The sequence below is a fragment of the Geotrypetes seraphini genome, chromosome 2 (assembly GCF_902459505.1).
Source record: "Geotrypetes seraphini chromosome 2, aGeoSer1.1, whole genome shotgun sequence".
NCBI lineage: Eukaryota > Metazoa > Chordata > Amphibia > Gymnophiona > Dermophiidae > Geotrypetes > Geotrypetes seraphini.
This window is the reverse complement of record NC_047085.1, coordinates 254,423,223-254,442,148: the sequence shown is the minus strand read 5'-3', so window position 1 is coordinate 254,442,148 and position 18,926 is coordinate 254,423,223. Positions and strand designations below refer to the sequence as shown.

Below are 18,926 nucleotides of genomic sequence, written 5' to 3'. Positions count from 1 at the left end.
TGAGGTAGAGCAGAGACAGCACACACAAGAGAGACAACAAGGCAAGCAACACAAGGAAGCAGCAGGCAAGGGACACAAGCACACAAAGGCACAGGCACTGTAACACAAACAGACTCACTCAAATAGGAAGCTTGCAGTCAGGAAGTCAGAAGGTAAGGGGGAGGTAGGATCAGTAGGAAAAAGAACAGCAGTAGGTCACAACAAATCACTCAGACAACCCACGAGTGAAGCACGAAATGGAAGCCCAAGGAAGTCAGAAGATGAGCTTTCCTGTCTTCTGCATCGACTGCAATATGTATGACTACCTCCCTTCGGGGATCCAGGCATACATTTGCGATCGATGCATGGAGATGGATAGCTTGAAATGTCAGGTAAGACTATTGGAGGGAACAGTGATGGAACTCGAAGACAGAATCCGAGCACAAGGGAAGATTCTAGTGGAGTACAGCCCAAACGACGAGGTCAAGGATCTAGAAACGTTCATAGAGGAAGCCCATCAGCACCACGTAGAGATCCCAGGGCTGGAAAACTGTACTCAGGAAACACATGTGAGGAGAGAAGACATCCATGCAAACACAGAAGAAAACGAAGACGAGATAGGAGACAACCGCACAACAGGAGGAATAGTGAGAGCACAGGAAGATGTCCCCCCACCCAAAGAACAGGAAACAATTTCAAGAGTATCATTGGAGGAAGATGACTGGCCCTACTCCAAGGACGTGGACCTACGCCCCCCAAGGAACTCCCGAATAAAGAAGATGGGGATCATCGTAGGCGACTCCATTATACGACACGTGGACAGCCACACCGCAGGAGGAAGAGAGGACAGAGTCGTCACCTGTCTGCCTGGAGCAAGAGTAAAGGATGTGACCAGCAGGATCTCCAGGATCATAGATGGCGCACGGGGAGTGGACACCGCTGTGCTTATCCACGTGGGAACAAATGATGTGAGCGGGCGGAAGTATGACAGGGAAGAGATGAAGGGCCAGCTCCGCTCACTCGGAAGACAATTGAAGATCAGGGAGGTGAAGGTGGCCTTCTCTGAAATCCTCCCTGTACCAAGAGCAGATGGAAAGAGACAAGGGGAATTGCAAGTGATCAACGCCTGGATGAGACGATGGTGCGAAGACGAAGGCTTCGACTTCGTGCGCAACTGGACGGCGTTCTGGGGAAAAAGCAAGTACTACAGAAGGGATGGACTACACCTCAACAAGGAAGGAGCAAGAGTTTTGGCAGGCAACATGAAGAAAGCAATAGAGAAGGCTTTAAACTGAAGGACAGGGGAAAGCCGACAGTCGACAACCGGTCGATGGCACGGACAACAGGATGCCCCGACGTAGGAACAAAGGACCACTACTCATACACAAGAGAGGTCGACCTCACAGCCAACAAAGGAGAACAAGCAGGAAAGGACAACTCAGACACAGGAGGGGATGACCACACAGCAAACATGGGAGATAACACAGGAGCAGTAAAGGATACCGTAAATGAAACTGTAAGGACAGCCAAGAGTAGAAGGTCCAAAAAGGTAACACGAAGGGAACTTAGATGTATGTATACAAATGCTAGAAGTCTAGGAAACAAAATGGGAGAACTAGAGACGATAGCAAGACATGAGAACATGGATATCATTGGCATAACAGAAACATGGTGGAATGAAGAAAACAAATGGGACACAGTACTACAGGGATACAAACTATATAGAAGAGATCGAGAAGGGCAGAAAGGTGGAGGTATTGCCCTATATGTTAAGGAAGAAATAGATTCTGTTGGAATGAGTACAACAGACAGTAAAGAGAAGCTGGAGTCCCTCTGGATCAAAATTCCTGGTCGCAATGGCGCAGATATAAAAATTGGCCTTTACTATCGTCCCCCAGGACAGGCGGAAGTCACTGACTCAGAAATGATGGAGGAAATCAAACAAGTATGCAAGACAGGCAATGTAGTTATATTGGGAGACTTCAATTTCCCAGGAATAGACTGGAAACTAGGAGCCTCCAACTGCGGCAAGGAGGCCAAGTTCCTGGAGGTGCTAGGGGATTGCTTCCTGGAGCAAATGGTAAAAGAGCCGACAAGAGGCGACGCCACCTTGGACTTGGTCCTAAATGGTCTCACTGGACCGATAACAGAAGTAGAAGTCATGGTTCCACTGGGAACGAGTGATCACAATGTAATCAACTTTAAACTTGACATCGGGAAAGGGAAACATGTCAAAACCTTAACCACCACCTTAAACTTTAAAAAGGGTAAATACGATTGCATGAGAGCCATGGTAACAAAACGACTCGAGAAGATGGTGGACAAACTTGAAACAGTAGATCAGGCATGGTGCCTATTGAAAAATACTATTGCAGAAGCACAAGATCTCTACATTCCGAGGATTTCCAAAGATCGGAGAACTAAAGGCAAAAGAGAACCGGCATGGCTTACCATACAGGTGAAGGAAGCCATAAAGGTAAAGAAGGACTCTTTCAAAAAATGGAAATGCACGAAGACAACCGAAGCCTGGAACAAACATAAAGATGAACAGAAGAAATGTCACAAGGCGGTGAGGGAAGCAAAACAGGACTATGAGGAAAAAATAGCCCGGGAGGCCAAAAACTTCAAGCCCTTCTTTAGATACGTGAAAGGGAAAAAACCTGCAAAAGAGGCAGTGGGACCCCTGGACGACAAGGGAAGAAAAGGGTACATCAAGGAAGATAAACAAATCGCAGACAAACTAAATTCCTTCTTTGCGTCCGTTTTTACGAAGGAGGACACCTCAACAATACCTGAAGCGGAGAAAGTGTTTGCAGGAGAAATAGAAGACAGCCTCACCACAGTTGAAGTGGACTTAGCCCAGATATACTATCAGATCGACAAACTTAAAAGTGACAAATCACCTGGACCGGATGAAATTCACCCGAGAGTCTTGAAGGAATTGAAGATTGAAATTGGAGAGTTATTGCAAAAACTTGCAAACCTGTCAATCAGAACTGGTCAGATACCAGACGACTGGAGGAAAGCGAACGTCACGCCAATTTTCAAAAAAGGATCGAGAGGAGAACCGGGCAACTATAGACCTGTGAGTCTTACGTCTGTCCCCGGCAAGATGATTGAATCACTGATCAAGGACAGCATAGTTCAGCACTTGGACACACACGACTTGATGAAACCCAGTCAACATGGATTCAGGAAAGGGAAATCGTGTCTGACGAATTTACTCCAATTCTTTGAGACCGTGAATGAGCAAATTGATAGTGGAAAGCCGGTGGACATAATATACTTGGACTTCCAGAAAGCATTTGACAAAGTTCCACACGAAAGACTTCTCAGGAAGCTACAAAGCCATGGCATAGAGGGAGATATACAAAGATGGATAGGCAAATGGCTGGAAAACCGAAAGCAGAGAGTGGGCATAAATGGGAAGTTCTCCGACTGGGAGAGAGTGACTAGTGGTGTGCCCCAGGGCTCGGTACTTGGGCCGATCCTTTTTAATATTTATATCAATGACCTGGAAAACGGAACATCCAGTGAGATCATCAAGTTTGCAGACGACACAAAACTCTGCCGGGCAATTAGATCGCAGGAGGACAGTGAGGAACTCCAGAGCGATTTGTGTCGGTTAGAAAAATGGGCGGAGAAATGGCAGATGAAGTTCAACGTGGAGAAATGCAAGGTAATGCATTTAGGCAGTAAAAATAAGGAATACGAGTACAGAATGTCAGGTGCAACTCTGGGGAAAAGTGAACAAGAAAGAGATCTGGGTGTACTGATAGATAGGACCCTGAAGCCGTCGGCACAATGCGTGGCAGCGGCAAATAAGGCAAATAGAATGTTGGGCATGATAAAGAAAGGAATCTCGAGTAGATCGGAGAAAGTTATAATGCCGCTTTATAGGGCAATGGTCAGACCCCACTTGGAATACTGCGTCCAACATTGGTCTCCCTACCTAAAGAAGGATATAAAACTGCTGGAGAGGGTGCAGAGACGAGCAACTAAACTAGTGAAGGGTATGGAGAAACTGGAATATGAGGATCGACTTAAAACACTGGGATTGTTCTCCCTTGAGAAAAGGAGACTGCGTGGGGATATGATCGAGACCTTCAAAATACTGAAAGGAATTGACAAAATAGAGCAGAGAAGATTATTTACAATGTCCAATTTGACACGGACAAGAGGACATGAAATGAAGCTAAAGGGGGGCAAGTTCAGGACTAATGTCAGGAAGTTCTGCTTCACACAGAGAGTGGTTGACATCTGGAATACTCTCCCAGGGGAGATTATTGCGGAATCGACAGTCCTAGGTTTCAAAAGCAAACTAGATGCATATCTCCTTGAGATAGGCATATAAAGATATGGTTGGCTATAAAATAAAACTTATGAGTGGCAACCGTTCCTTTGAACTAGTTAAAATTTCTTGTTATGACAGCTGACAGGGTGGTCTGTTTAATTGCCGATGTTTGGCCTATCACGCATCACGCTTTGTGATGACGTCATGACGCCCAGTTCGTTTGATATTCGAACTGGGCGCGTCTCACAGTCCCGACTCCATTTTGAGAAGAGCCAGCGTTTGTAGGGATTGCAGGAAAGAAGGAGACACCTGAAGATGGCAGATATCCCCTGAAGTAGCCAGTTGAGGCGAAACAGAAAGTCTTTTCTGTCGGGATTAGGAGCGGATGGTCTCCTTGGAATTTTTCACCTCTTCAGATGAGTGTTCTTTTCCCTTTAGTGTGGTTTTGTTGCATATTGTGCCTCTGAAAATTCCTGCACAAATGAAATCGAGCTGTAGCCTTCATTACTAATTAGTTAAGTTTGGGGTTCATATCATTAAGATTTTGACATTCGGACAGTTGCTTCACCTATAATGAGACCTTTTCTAAAAAAATAATTTGAAAAATGGAAAAAAGTGATCTTGAGTGAATGAAAATTTTGTCTATATGAACGTAAACGGAGTTTTTTTATAAACCTGTGATGATGTGCTGAGGGCTGGGTACTTGTGTAGTCCCAACCTCCCACAATTGAGGTTTATTTTTCTCCGTATTCTTCTTATTATTATTATTATGATTTCCATATGTTCTCAGTGATATCAATGCTTCTGTCGGATGCAGTTTGAATGAGCCTCTGCTATTAACTATACTTTACAATACGTATTAAATATACATTTATTAATTATTACGATTGTATTCCAAAAAATTGCTAGTTGGCTATAAAATAAGCCAGGTGAATACCTAGCAGGGCCTCCGCGTGTGCGGATCGCCGGACTTGATGGACCGAAGGTCTGATCCGGAGATGGCGCTTCTTATGTTCTTATGTTCTTATGTCTCGTTGGGAGGCCAGGGCACCCCACTGCATGTACCTCACGAGTCAGCTTCAGATCGTGGGGAAACCCGAGCTTCCCCCGACACCCACACAGAGGGTTCCTCAGCCGCCGACAGTCAGGGTGAAAAGGATTCCCTTACCGCCGAAGCGGCTAGGGATTCTCTTTTCGCATCGGTCAGTTCCTCAGCCTCAGCATCAGGAAAGTCCCCGGCTTTTCAGACGTGACAGGCTGCAGGGGGCTCCAATTTTGGCAGGAGCCTCCTCCTTAATTTCCATTACCTCAGGTGACCTTCCCCCTGTTCTGGAAATACAGGGCAGGGAGTCCCATGGGGCCGCTGGGGGTTTTTCCCCCCAGAATTTATGTTGGCACTATGTAAAGCTTATGTGCTGGCGGCTGGAGGTTCCGTGTCCACTCCAGGGGTCTCGGGGGGTGGGGGGATCGCGCTTCCATGCCTACCATCTTAGAGTTCTTGCAGGATGGCCTGGATAGGGGACTGGCTTGGTCTTCTCTCCAGGTTCAGCTTGCGGCCTTGTCAGCCTTTCGTGGGTTGTTGAAAGGTCAGCGTTTGACTGCCATTCCTGATGTGATTTGTTTCTTGCAGGCAGCCAAATTGCTCAAGCCTCCTGTATGATCCTCTGTTCAGATCTTGGGATCTGAATCTGGTTTTGTCATTTCTAGTGTGTCCACCTTTTGAACCGTTGGGTGACTGTTCTTTAAAGGACCTCACTCTTAAAGCGGTCTTCTTGGTGGCCATTACTTCAGCTAGACGTGTTTCTGAGCTGCAGGCTTTCTCTTATAGGGCTACACTTATCTTCTGAAGAAAAAGTGTGTTCCAGAATTTCTCAAGGCTCATTCCACTCGGGGTCAGGCAGGTTCTTGGGCTGAGTCTTCTCTAGTGCCTCTAGTGAATATTTGCAAGGCTGCAGTTTGGTCATTCTGCATTCCTTTGTCAGACACTACCATGTGGATGTTCAAGCGCGTCGGGACACAGTATTTGATGAACATGTTCTGGTGTCGGCCTTTCAGGGGTCCCACCCTTGATGGGTACTACTTTGGTACATCCCATTTGTAAGGACTATACCAGTCTACCAGGTGCTACTGAAGGAGAAATTAGGTTCTTACCTGCTAATTTTCTTTCTGTTAGCCTGTAGACTGGTATAGTCACCCACCCTGTCTGTCTTTGAATGGTGATTGCAAGTTTTTGTTTTGCTCAAAAAAAAAAAGGCAAAGGAGTGCTTGCTGAAATACAAATGTTACAAGAAGCATAGCACACATTACTTCTTCTTGAGAATTTTCTAATACATTTGAGATGTCCAAAGCTGTTACCTGAGGAATAACCTCAGGTTCAGAAGAAACAAGTTTTTTAGGGAAAACAAGCAAAAAATATATTTTAGGCAGTCCTTCGTCCAAATACTTAAACACTTCTTTCAGGAACTTATAGAATATTTATTTGAGTGACATTGTCAATGTTTTGGGAAAGTTCAAAAGCCTTAAATTCAATTGTTTTGTGAAATTCTCCACTTTCCTCAATATAAGTAGTTTATCCTGAAGATTGTAAACTTTGAATTGAATGTTCCATAGTTTTAATTTTATCTCCTTGGGACTTTAATTCTTCTTCAAATTTATTTAATTTGGAAGTTTGAGCTTGAACAAGAGGAAAGATTTCTTGGCATACCTGATAAAGGGAGTCCAATGCAGTCCAGATAGAATCCAATGTAATCTCAGCAGGTCTTACGAGAGGTTGAATAGTTGGCATTTCACCTCTCTCCCCTGAGGTACCGACATCCGCCCTTGCCAATGTTTCTCCAGCCAGAGTTTCCTGGGAAGCCAGCACGCCCATCAGCTCCGAAGGCAGCGTTTCTCTCACCACCGACATCGTCACTGAGATTCCCCTCTCTCTAGGCTGCAAGGGAGGCGCTGGTCCCGAGGGGCTAAGCGAGTTCTCGCTTCCCAGAGCTGACGCTTCCCTCACGTCCAGCTCTGCAGGAGCGCCCCCAAGGCGAAGATAATATGAAGCCCATAAGAACTCCTGCCAAAACAAGGTAGGTTCCGGTTGTTGGGTGGAAACATCCACCCTACCTCTTCTTTTTGGCATAATTTCACAACTTAAACAAGCCGCAAATAGAGGAAATTTTTCCGGGGCAGGAGCAGACTCTCACAGCATCTTGCCGCTGCAACGCCATCTCGGCTTTAGAAAACTACTCAAAACCCGCCTCTTCCAAGACCAGGATCCCAACGCCCCTTCTATCTAACATCCACTCTCCCCTCTACATCCTTCCCTCACCCCCCCCTGGCAACTTTGATCAATTTGTTTTTGAACCGCTCATAACCCCGCTCAACTGCTGTAAACCACTTGTAACCTTGTTTAATTGATGTGAACCGCCTAGAACTCTTCCGGGTATGGCGGGATACAAAAATAAAGTTATTATTATTATTGTCTCTCCCTCTCCTTTTCCATTTCCAGCTGCATTAGAAGCTGATGTGAATTCAGCACATGACAGGTCTGTGAGTACAGCTCATTACTGTTTATAGAAAAATTGGGGTAGATCTGATTTAGGCAAAACTAGAGGTTTCTGAGGGTGTCCCAAGGGTCCCCCACCTCTAAATTCCCTTTTTGAGTGTTTTATACCTTTTATTTTTGCTCTCACGAGCTGTTTTCTGGTGCTAAAATGCTATCGATTTTTATTTTTAGAAGCTGCCTCAAATTTTTATTTTATTTTTTTTACTTTTTATTTATGAAATTTTCAATTTAACAATCAAGCATTTACATTTACCACTTGATACAGATCACAATAGTAACAAATAATAATAATAACAAGGAAATATTCTAACTCCTATTTAGCCCACCATATAGGAGATCAAGAAAAGAAATTAAACTTCAACTCTTTGTAACAAACTTATACTAGAGTGACAGCACTAGATGATCCGTCTTGCAGCCAGATGGCAGGACATAAATCATAGACTAAGATTCCAACCTTTCTTTTGGCCCTATAAATTCCAAAAGTTGTTTAGGCTTAAAAAAAAAAAGAAAGTTTTTATTTTGGTAAGTTACATAGCATTTCACAGGAAATTTGACAAGACATGTACCCCCAAAGGCCAGGACTCTTGGCCTCAACGTCAAGAACTCCTTCCTCCGTCTCTGGGTTCTCTGAGCAAGATCTGGAAACATTTGAGCCCAAAAACTTATCATTAATATGTCAAAAATACAGACAAAGAACATATTCACTGTCACTTTCCAAGACTAAAGTTACCAACATGATGAAGAGAACTACCTCAAGGGAACTTTCCAAGTATGAGGACAAATTCATGTCCCCCCCCCCTCATTATCTATAGGCAATTCGACCGGAGTAGATTCCCCCGAGGCCTCTTTAATATTCAAGTAATAAGCTCTAACAATTGGAAGCAGATTTTCAGGTGGAATGGCTAAAGTCTCACGAAAATATTTTCTCGTCATCTCAACTGGTGAGATGACGGGACATTTAGGAAAATTCAGAAGTCTTAAATTATTCCTTCTCAGTTGATTTTCAGAGTTCTCCATCTTACGGGAAATAAATTATTTTTCTTTAACCACTTCCAATTGTACAATTTTCGTTTCTTTTAAGTCTTCTTCTTGTTTCTCCAACTTTCCACTAAATTAGATAGTTGTACCCCTTGTTGCTCTATTTTGGAATAGACAGTTCCATAGTCAATTTTTATAGTTGAAAGGCTCAGTTTAGCAATGAAGGATATGGCCTGCCAGAGCGCTTCCATATCAACTTTATCTGGCTTTTTTAACTCCCCAAAAGAGATGGTATTCCCATCCGAAGCACCTCTCACTTCGCCTTCTACAGTGCTGTTAAATATCGCCAACTCCTTCGTCCTTAGAATCCTGAAGTGGCGTCCTTCCACTGTTGAAATGTAGTCTGCCATCACAGGGCATCTGAGCCCCAGCATCTCCCTGCACCAATTCACTTCCGGATTGGGGAGGAACAGATCTCTGTTCCGGGCTCAGTGAAGCTCAGGCAGCTCCCACGCTGAGATATCCCGAGAACTCTGGGTTTTCCCCAAAGCAAAATGGGTCTCCTCACCAGAGCGAGCAAAAGCGTTCATAATCGTAGGTTGGATAAAGCACTGGGGGATTAGGGCAGGAGGTTCCCTCTCTGTTTCCCATTTCAGCTGGGAAAGAGGCACAGTGCTGACAGTGAACGATACTGACAGCAGCGCCCGCTCAGGCATCCATCCTCGACGCCATCTTGATCTCGACCAAATTGCCTCAATTTTTATAAAAATCAAGTCTTATGGACTCGGGGTGAGGGTTAAGCCCCATATTATGCCAGTTTTGAACTGGATGATTGGCTGAGGAGCATCCTGTCCCGCATACCATGAGTAACGTGACCATTTATTTTTTCATCAAAATGGGACATCTATTAATTTTCAGTTCTGCCCCCAGTCAGTTCTTCCTATGTCCATAGTGCCCCCCAGTGCCTCCTTCCCATGTCCTTAGTGCCCCCAGTTCCTCCTTCCTGTCTTTAGTGCCCCTTCCTATGTCATTAGTGCCCCCAGTGCCTCCTTCCCATGTTATTAGTGCCCCAGTGCCTCCTTCCTTTGTCCTTAGTGCCTCTTCCTATGTCCTTAGTGCCCCCAGTGCCTCCTTCCTATGTCCTTAGTGCCCCTTCCTATGTCCTTAGTGCCTCCTTCCCATGTCCTTAGTGCTCCTTCCTATGTCCTTAGTGCCCCCAGTGCCTCCTTCCCATGTCCTTAGTGCCCCCAGTGCCTCCTTCACATGTCCTTAGTGCCTCCTTCCCATGTCCTTAGTTCCTTTGTCCTTAGTGCCCCTTCCTTTATGCCTCCTTCCCATGTCCTTAGTGCCCCCAGTGCTCCTTCCTATGTCCCCCTCACTGCCTTCCGGCCTTTGTCCTACCCCCGAAGCCAGCCAGCCTACCTCACACCCTGCCGTGCTAAAGCCAGCCTACCTGCCTCCCTCGCTCCAGCACCGAAGCCTGCCTGCCCCCCCCCTGCCGGACCGGCTCCTGCTGCAGTTACCTACCCGCCAAAGCCTGGCCTACATCGCTTCAACCCCCCCCTCCCCCAGGTTGGCTGGCCCGGAACTTCCTCTCTGATGTCAGAATTTACATCGGGAAGAAGGTTTGTAGGCCGGCGCCTGGACCTTCCTTCTCTTTAGTTGCGGCAGGTGGCAGCGTCGGCAGACCTAGGGGGTGCTTTTGAAGCGGCTGTAAACCAGGCTTCTGTGCGTAGGTAGCAGCATCGGGGGCCGGTCTGGGGGGGCAGGCTTTAGCACTTGAGGGAGGGAGGGAGGGAGGCAGGCAGACTGACTTTGGCGCGGCAGGGAGGGGAGGGGATGCGATCACCTCTCCCAATGTACCCCCACACATCTTCGGGACGCTGTCCCTGAAAACGGAACATTTCAGCATCCCGAAGCTGTGCATGGGGACAATGGGACAGAGGATCTAAAAACGGGACAGTTCCACTCAAAATGGGACGTATGGTCACCTTAGCCATGAGTCACATGAGGTGGGGAGGGAGCCATGGGCTTAGCCCATTTTTGGTCTCTCCATAGGTCAGGAGGAGCAGAAAGCTGAGATCTGGGTCATAAAGCCTTGTAAGAGCCTCTAAACTGCGATTCGGCATCGCCAGTGAAGCACTTTTGCGCAGATGCTCGTGACCTTGAATGGAAATGTGATAGACCAATAGAGATCCTCAAACGTTCCAGGTCAAGTCTTTGACCTAGATTTTGTGACTTTGATGTATTCAGCTTACCGGAAGCATAAAGGGTTTTCAGTTCTGTCTGTGAGCCAGTCGGGCAATGCTCAGATACCCCATTATTTCTCAGTAAATTCTTAACACCCTATACTCCGCCTCAAACTCCTAAGATCTCTCAATCAAAATTGCCTAGTAGTTCCTACTTTTAGAGCAGGGGTGTCAAAGTCCCTCCTCAAAGGGCCAGAATCCAGTCGGGTTTTCAGGATTTCCCCAATGAATATGCATGAGATCTATTTGCATGCACTGCTTTCAATACATATTCATTGGGGAAATCCTGAAAACCCGACTGGATTGTGGCCCTCAAGGACCGACTTTGACACCTGTGCTTTAGAGAAATATTCCTTGATTCTATACGTAATTCAGTTTTCTCTGTTCAGGATCCAAAATTATTGAACCTTCTTCCAAATCATCTCAGACTTCAGACATCTCTCAGTATTTTAAAGAGAGATCTCAAAACTTTTTTATTTGCTGATGCTTTTTCCTAAACATTTCATTTTATAACTAGTACTATAGAGCACACCAGTTGGAGTATATAGACAGTTCCTTGACCTCGTATGTTACCCTTCCCCCCGCTTTTCTATTACAAGTTGTACTTCATTCTGTTTATCCTACTGTATTGTACTGTGTTTTTATCTTATTATTTTATGGTTTACTGTATTACTTTTTTTTAATATTATTAGTTATTTGTACCTATATTAATTTTATTTTAAGCCGCTTAGTTGTAATACGATTTGCAGGATATCAAGAATAAATAAACTTGAAACTCAGAGTAGTTTACCTCCACAGAGCTAGGTCTTGCGGCAGCCATTAGAGCTGCAGGAGCCACAGAACCAGTCAGAATGGGGCTAAGATGATTTGGGGTCATATGTGATTCCGCTGCTGTCCCTTGGATCTCAGCTTGGACATCATTCAAGAGGGATACAAACTCGAATTCTGTCGGCCCTTCAGGGACTTTTTTCTGGACTCTCCAGCAGGAAGACCAGAGAAAGTGCACAAGGTCAGAGTGACTGTACAAAGGCTGTTGCAAATTGGAGCCATAGTGCTGGTGCCAGAAACAGACTCGGGGACAGGAAGATACTCTATATATTTCATGCCCAAGAAAGACTCGGAAGACTGGAGACCAATTTTAGATCAGTGTTGAAGGTGCACAGTTTCTGGCTGGAAAACTGTGTAATCGGTCATTGCCTCAATAGCACTGGGCAAATTTTTTGCCTCTTTAGATTTGTCAGAGGCTTTTTGGCATATCCCCATCTTTCCAGATCACAGTAGGTTTCTTAGGTTTCATGTGCTAGAAAGACATTCTTGGCACTGCCATTTGGTTTGGCAACTGCACCTCGCACCTTCACCAAAGTAATGATGGTAGCAACACATATAGACAAATCAGGCATCCAAGCACATCCATATTTGGACGATATGTTGATCAGAGCACCGACTCCGATGGAATGTCGCCGGGCAGTGTCACAGACAGTCCAGCTCATGCAGGAGCTGGGGTGGATTATAAATTTCAGATGGATCTTCTGAGTTGGACTTGAAGGAGGACTGGGGGGTGGGGGGTGCTATTTGAGTCTCTACTGAGCTTGTTCTATTTGCTTGGTATAATTTTTGTTGTTTTTTGTTCATGGTTTGCTCATTATAATGTATTAGGCATTTTGGGGATTAGGGGGATTGGGGGTTGTGAGGGTGGGATTGATGGGGGTTGTATTGTGTTTCTATCTACCAAAAAGTGAGCTTGTGTTCTGTATTTCAAAGTACTTCTGTTTTTCAGTTTTGTTGAGCTCAATAAAATATATTTAATAATAAATTTCAGACGGATCCACTTGGAGCTAACCCAGTGTCTGGAGTACTTTGGGGCTTCTGTCCATTACAGAGGAAGACTGGGTTTTTCTTCCAGAGCCACACAAACTGAAGCCCATAGTCATAGAACATCTGGAACACTTTAAGCTTACAGCATGGCTTTAGAGCATGCAGTCTTAGCACAAACATGATTTTGGGAATGGTAATCATGACTTTTATATTTGAGGAAGCCAGCACCTGTAGCAGCTTATACAAAATTGTGGAAACTTTCAGCCCTGGTGTAAGGAGAAACAGTTAGATCCCTTCCAGGTTCCCATTTATGAGGTCCTGACCTTTCTGCAGGAAGGTTTAAGGAAGAGCCTGGCAGTTAGATCTCTAAGAGTGCAAATAGCCAGTCTTTCGGGTTACAGAGCTCAAGTGGTCAGAAGGTCATCGGCCTCTCATCCAGATGTTTCCAAGTACATAAAGGGAGCTCTCGGGCTCCACCCTCCAGTATGGCAGCTGGTCCCTACATGGAATCCCAACATTGTGTTGCAGGCATTCATTAAAACTCTATATGAGCCTCTGTTGGAGGTATCTTTCATGGATAACTGTGAAGATAGTCTTCTTGGTCATGACCTCTTTGGCAAGATTGTTGGAACTGCAGGTATATCTTCCAAAGAGCCTTTCTCCAGTATTCTTGGTCATGACCTAGAAAATTGTTGGAACTACAGGTGTTCTCTTCCAGAGAGCCTTTCCTCAGATACATGGAAGCAGGGGTGTCTTTGTGCACTGTACCTTCCTTTCTACCGAAGGTGGTTTCAGCATTTCATATCAACCAGGAAGTGTGGCTTCCTACTTTTCAGCTCATGGGCAAGAAGAAACAGGTCAAAATATCTCGGTGCTAGATGTCAGGAGAGTCTGTTATCTTAAGGTGACAGGAGTTCCACCTATTTGTCATGACTAGTGCTGACCATCTGGGAAGACTAGCCACTAAGGCGTCTATGTCTCGATGGCTCCTCTAATAGGAATGGCTATTTCCTCAGCGTACATTGGCTGTGGCAAGCAGTCACCAATTGCAGTGAAAGCTCATTCTACCAGAAGTATGGCTTACTCCTGGGCATAGTCCAGGGCAGTGGCAGTATCACGCTGCCTGATGAAATTTGTAGAGCAGCCACGTGGTATACTCTTCATACCTTAACATTTTCCAGAGTGGACGTGATATCACAGGAGGATGGGGCTTTGAGGTCCTCAGCATTAGTCACAGGCTCTTCTGTCCCTCCCTAGACTCAAGGGACTGCTGTGGTATGTCCCATCCATAAGGAATCCTATGCTGTTTGCACAGGAAGGAAAGATTAGGTTCTTACCTCAATGATCCTCTTTCCTGTAGAACAGCATGTGATTCCTTATGCCCAGGCCTGTCAAATATCTGTTATGCCTGCATTGGCTAGTAAGCTGGAAAGTGTGTCCAGCGGCTTGTCTCAAGGCAGCCAAGGAAGAGAGTCAGAACATTTTGAATGACGATGTATTAGTGCCAATATCAGCACATTTTATTTTTCAGAGCTATACAAGTGTTAGTACCGGTTGCATATAGGTAGGTGGTTTCTTTCTCCACCATTAATTGTTGTCCTGTTGGGCAGTTGTTCATTAACTCTTAGTTGCTATTGCAGAGCAGATCGAATTTATTTGGGTTGGGGAGTTTCCCAAGTCTCCCCCCCCCTGTTGTTATTTCCTCTCCTAGAGGTTATCACTTGCTTTGGTAGAGTGAGGATAGAGGGTGCTGCCAGGAGAAAAGAAAATGATTGATGTCTTCTGCAAGCAACTCCTGAGTTGGAGTGTTTATCCCATCCGTAGGGAATCATATGCTGATCTACAGGAAAGTGGATTATCAAGGTAAGCACCTAATCCTTCCTTATTTGTTCAAGATCCTCTGTGTAATATTAATATTGCTATCAATTTGTTCAGGTCATACAGGCTTTTATACATGGTCAAATCCCAGGATTAATACTTTTTTTGTTGTTGTTGTTCTTTTGGAAGTTAAAACCCTTTCTGAGCAGAAAGGATGTGGGACTAGCAGTAAAAATAATTTTTTTAAACTTCTGTTTTCTTTGTACAGATTGATGGCTCAACCCTGCGAACAATCTGCATGCAGCATGGCCCATTGCTGACATTCCATCTGAACCTGACCCAGGGAACTGCCCTGATTCGATATGGCACCAAACAGGAAGCAGCCAAGGCCCAAACTGCACTACACATGTGAGCACAGCCATTATTCATACATCCACTTCACATGCAAGCTTGCACTATACACTGGCAAAAAACATAATTAAACTTAATTAATTGCCATCCTGGTAACCACATAGATCAGGGGTGTCAAACTCGGGCCCGCGGGCCAAATTTGGCTGTTTGAAGGTGAGACCATGCAGGCTGTTTGAAGGTGAGACCGCACAAGAAAGAAGATGCAGGCCTTTGGCGGCAGCGGACCCTGGTGTAGAAGTACAGTGAGGGAGTCGGTGGGCTCTGGTGTAGAAGTACATGGAGGGAGGGAAGGAGAGGTCCAAACAGATGTGCATATGCCAGACGGAAGGTGAGGGAGGGAGGGAAAGAAATAATGAATCTAAAAACAGAGGAGAGGGAGAGAGATGGTGGACAATGGAATGGAGGAAGGGAAAGAACAGAAAGAGAAAGAAGTTGGACACAAGGGATGGTGTGGAGGGGGGTTTAGAGATACTTGATAGGAGGATAGTTAGGGAGAGAAAGGAAGAGATTGTGGACCCTGGGGTAGTGAGGAAGAAGGGAGAGATGCTGGATGAAAGGGTAATTAAGAAAAAGAGATGGTGGTTCTGGGGATGGTGGGGGTCCATCGCAGCTGCGGGGATGGAGATGAAATAAAGGAAAGTTGCCAGACCTCCGGGTGAGGGAAGGGAAACAAAAGGGGAGGACAAAGAAGGAAGATGGATGGTTAACACAGAGAAAGAAGAAAACGAAAATGGGCAAGAGACCCGGGTAAGCGAGTTATCAGAAGACAACCAGAGTCTGGGATCAACATGATTTGAATAATGACTAGACAACAAAAGATAGAAAAAATAATTTTATTTTCTGTTTTGTGATTACAATATGTCAGATTTGAAATGTGTTTGCTAGCAGAGCCTGGTGTTAGACAGCAAGCGTGAACTAGGACCTAAAAGAGAGAGGAAAAGTCTTTTTTTATTTATTTTGTGTACATCGCACAGCCGGTGTGGGGTTGGAGAGGTTGTAACCCTATACTTCTTCTAAAACTAAATCGGTTAGCGTACCTTAATAAAAGGACCCCTAAATATCTTAAATAAAAATTTGGCCCACGACTTAGCCTATGTTTTAGATTTTGGCCTCTTATGTGATTGAGTTTGACACCCTGATGTAGATGAACATTCTTTAGAACATTCTGTCTTCTATTTGTGTGCAGAGGCTTTTTAGTGGAGTATTCATTATTGTGATTGTGTCAGTTCCTCTTATTGCTGGCCTTTCACACCCTTTTTTACATTCAACCTTTTCTAATATTATTGAACCTGATTGAATTTTTTGATTGGGTGACCAGAGAGCTGGATCGAGGACATATGCTAGATGTAATTTACTTGGATTTCAGCAAAGCCTTTGATACAGTTCCTCATAGGAGACTGTTGAACAAACTTGAAGGGCTGAAGTTAGGACCCAAAGTGGTGAACTGGGTCAGAAACTGGCTGTCGGACAGACGCCAGAGGGTGGTGGTTAATGGAAGTCGCTCGAAGGAAGGAAAGGTGACTAGTTGAGTCCCTCAGGGTTCGGTGCTGGGGCCAATCCTGTTCAATATGTTTGTGAGTGGCATTGCTGAAGGGTTAGAAGGAAAAGTGTGCCTTTTTGCAGATGATACCAAGATTTGTAACAGAGTAGACACCGAAGAGGGAGTGGAAAATATGAAAAAGGACTGCAAAAGTTAGAGGAATGGTCTAATGCCTGGCAACTAAAATTCAATGCAAAGAAATGCAGAGTAATGCATTTGGGGATTAATAATAGGAAGGAACCGTATATGCTGGGAGGAGAGAAGCTGATATGCACGGACGGGGAGAGGGACAAAATAATTGGATCAATGGAAGCTTGTGTCACCTGCTGTACCAACAAATTTGAAACCAAAACTAAACTAAATCTTAAGTTTATATACTGCTTCATCTCCACAGAAGTAGAGCTCAGCACGGTTTACAAGAACTTAAAAATGAGAAAGGGTAGGAAAAGGTTTACATAAGTTTATAAGTTGAGTGGAAAAGTAAGGGAAAAAAGAAATTACATGTTAGAGAAGAGCCAGGTTTTTAGTTGCTTGCGGAATAAATGGAGGGAGCTCAGGTTCCGCAGCGGGATGGTAAGGTCATTCCAGAGACCTGTGATTTTGAATAGAAGTGATTTTCCCAGTTTACTTGTGTGGAGAATACCATGTAGGGAGGGGAAGGATAGTTTTAATTTATGGGCGGTCCTGGTGGAGTCAGGGCACGAGGAGTTGAAGGAAAGTGGGATTAGGGAAGGAAGGATGCCGTGAATAATCTTAAAAGCCAGGCAAGAGCATTTGAATTGGATTCTGGCCAGGAGTGGGGAGACGTGGTCAGATTTACGTTTTGCAAAGATCAGCTTGGCTGCTGTATTCTGAATAAGCTGGAGTCTTTGGAAGCTTTTTTTTGTTAAGCATAGGTAAATGGCATTACGGTAATCAAGTTTGGAGAGGATGATGGATTGGACAAGGACAGCGAAATGTTTTTGGCGGAAGCAGGGTCTTGCTTTCCTTAGCATGTGGAGGCTGAAAAAGCATGATTTTGTCAGGGAGTTGAGGTGGTCGTTGAGGGAGAGAGAGGAATCAATAATTACGCCAAGAACCAGCCACGAAAAGTGAATCCTCAGAAAATCCCAATGATGGCAAGGGAATCCCCAGTGCCTGTGGTGGTAAGGGAACCCTTGGCCTCCCCACCAGCAGCAGCCGCAATGACTGGGGAAGCGGAATCCCACGCCTCCCCACCGCCCACAGTAGACTCTCCCTTTGCGGCCGCCGGGGAATCCCTCCTGCCAGTTCGTGAATCCAGCCCCAACAAGGATTCCCTTCACCTGGCCATAAACAAAAAGAACAAACCCCAGCTACATTGAGACATCAGCAGGGCACACTTAAGACTTCTTAGACCGAGAAGTGGTCATTGTGAACCACGAGGCAGGCTCAATTCAGACGCCGGTTAGCTAGAAGGGAGAAAAATTAATGAATGAAAGGCTTCCATTCAGTTCGTAACTAAGAGAAATCAATGGCTCCGCCTCAGGTTTGTTTGTTTTTTGTAAACTTTTTTTTAGCTTATAGCTTTTATTTTTTGCCAAGGCACATTATTCAGAACAAACTATGCAGAAGCTCAATAAACATAAAAACAATAGAACTGAAAGACATATAAACAGAATGACCATTATGATACAGTAAGTAACCAACAACAGTAATTCTCCTCCCCCCCCCCCATAACTCACATACAATTCACCTTCACTGTACAGTTTTCTTCCACATTTCATAATATTGCCATCCTGTGATGCATCAAGGCCGTCAGCCTGTACAAAGTCGTCTAGTTTAATCAGCATTAATTGCATATCTGGAGCAGCAGACTATTTCCAGCTGACTGCTCGCACCAGGTGATTCGCCATTAGGAACAGTTTAGTGAAGTAGATTTCCCTCTCCTCCCAAACATTGTCATAATGATGCAGAAATACTAAATGGAGGGCTCAGGAGCCTTATGCAGAATATATGACAGGGTTCTGAATACTGAGATCTAAAACCCCTGAGTCATTCTACAATCCCACCACATATGCAAATAAGTTCCCAGGAGCCCGCAGCCCCTCCAACACTGCCCATCCCTCCCTCCTGAGAGTTTTGCTAGGAGAATGGGGTTGTAGTACCAGCACAAAAGTGCTTTGTACTCATTTTCCTCCATCACAGCATTTCTCAAAGCTGCATGGCTGACCGTTTACTGGCCACCTCATCCCTGGTTAGGAGCAGGTCAGGGTCCAGATAGATTTCGCCCACCCAGTTTACTCAGTAACTTGGCGATAAGGAAAGAGTTTA

The 18,926-nt window shown here is 45.0% G+C and overlaps 1 protein-coding gene across 2 annotated transcripts in view; it reads left to right on the top strand.

The window, feature by feature from the left end:
- TNRC6B (trinucleotide repeat containing adaptor 6B) overlaps nucleotides 1-18,926 on the top strand; it is a 712,161-nt gene that overhangs the window by 674,173 nt on the left and 19,062 nt on the right. For both annotated transcript variants that reach the window (XM_033929420.1, XM_033929419.1), the window contains one exon: nucleotides 14,952-15,091. In XM_033929420.1, the coding sequence (XP_033785311.1) occupies nucleotides 14,952-15,091 (140 nt within the window). The remainder of the gene's footprint in view (nucleotides 1-14,951; nucleotides 15,092-18,926) is intronic.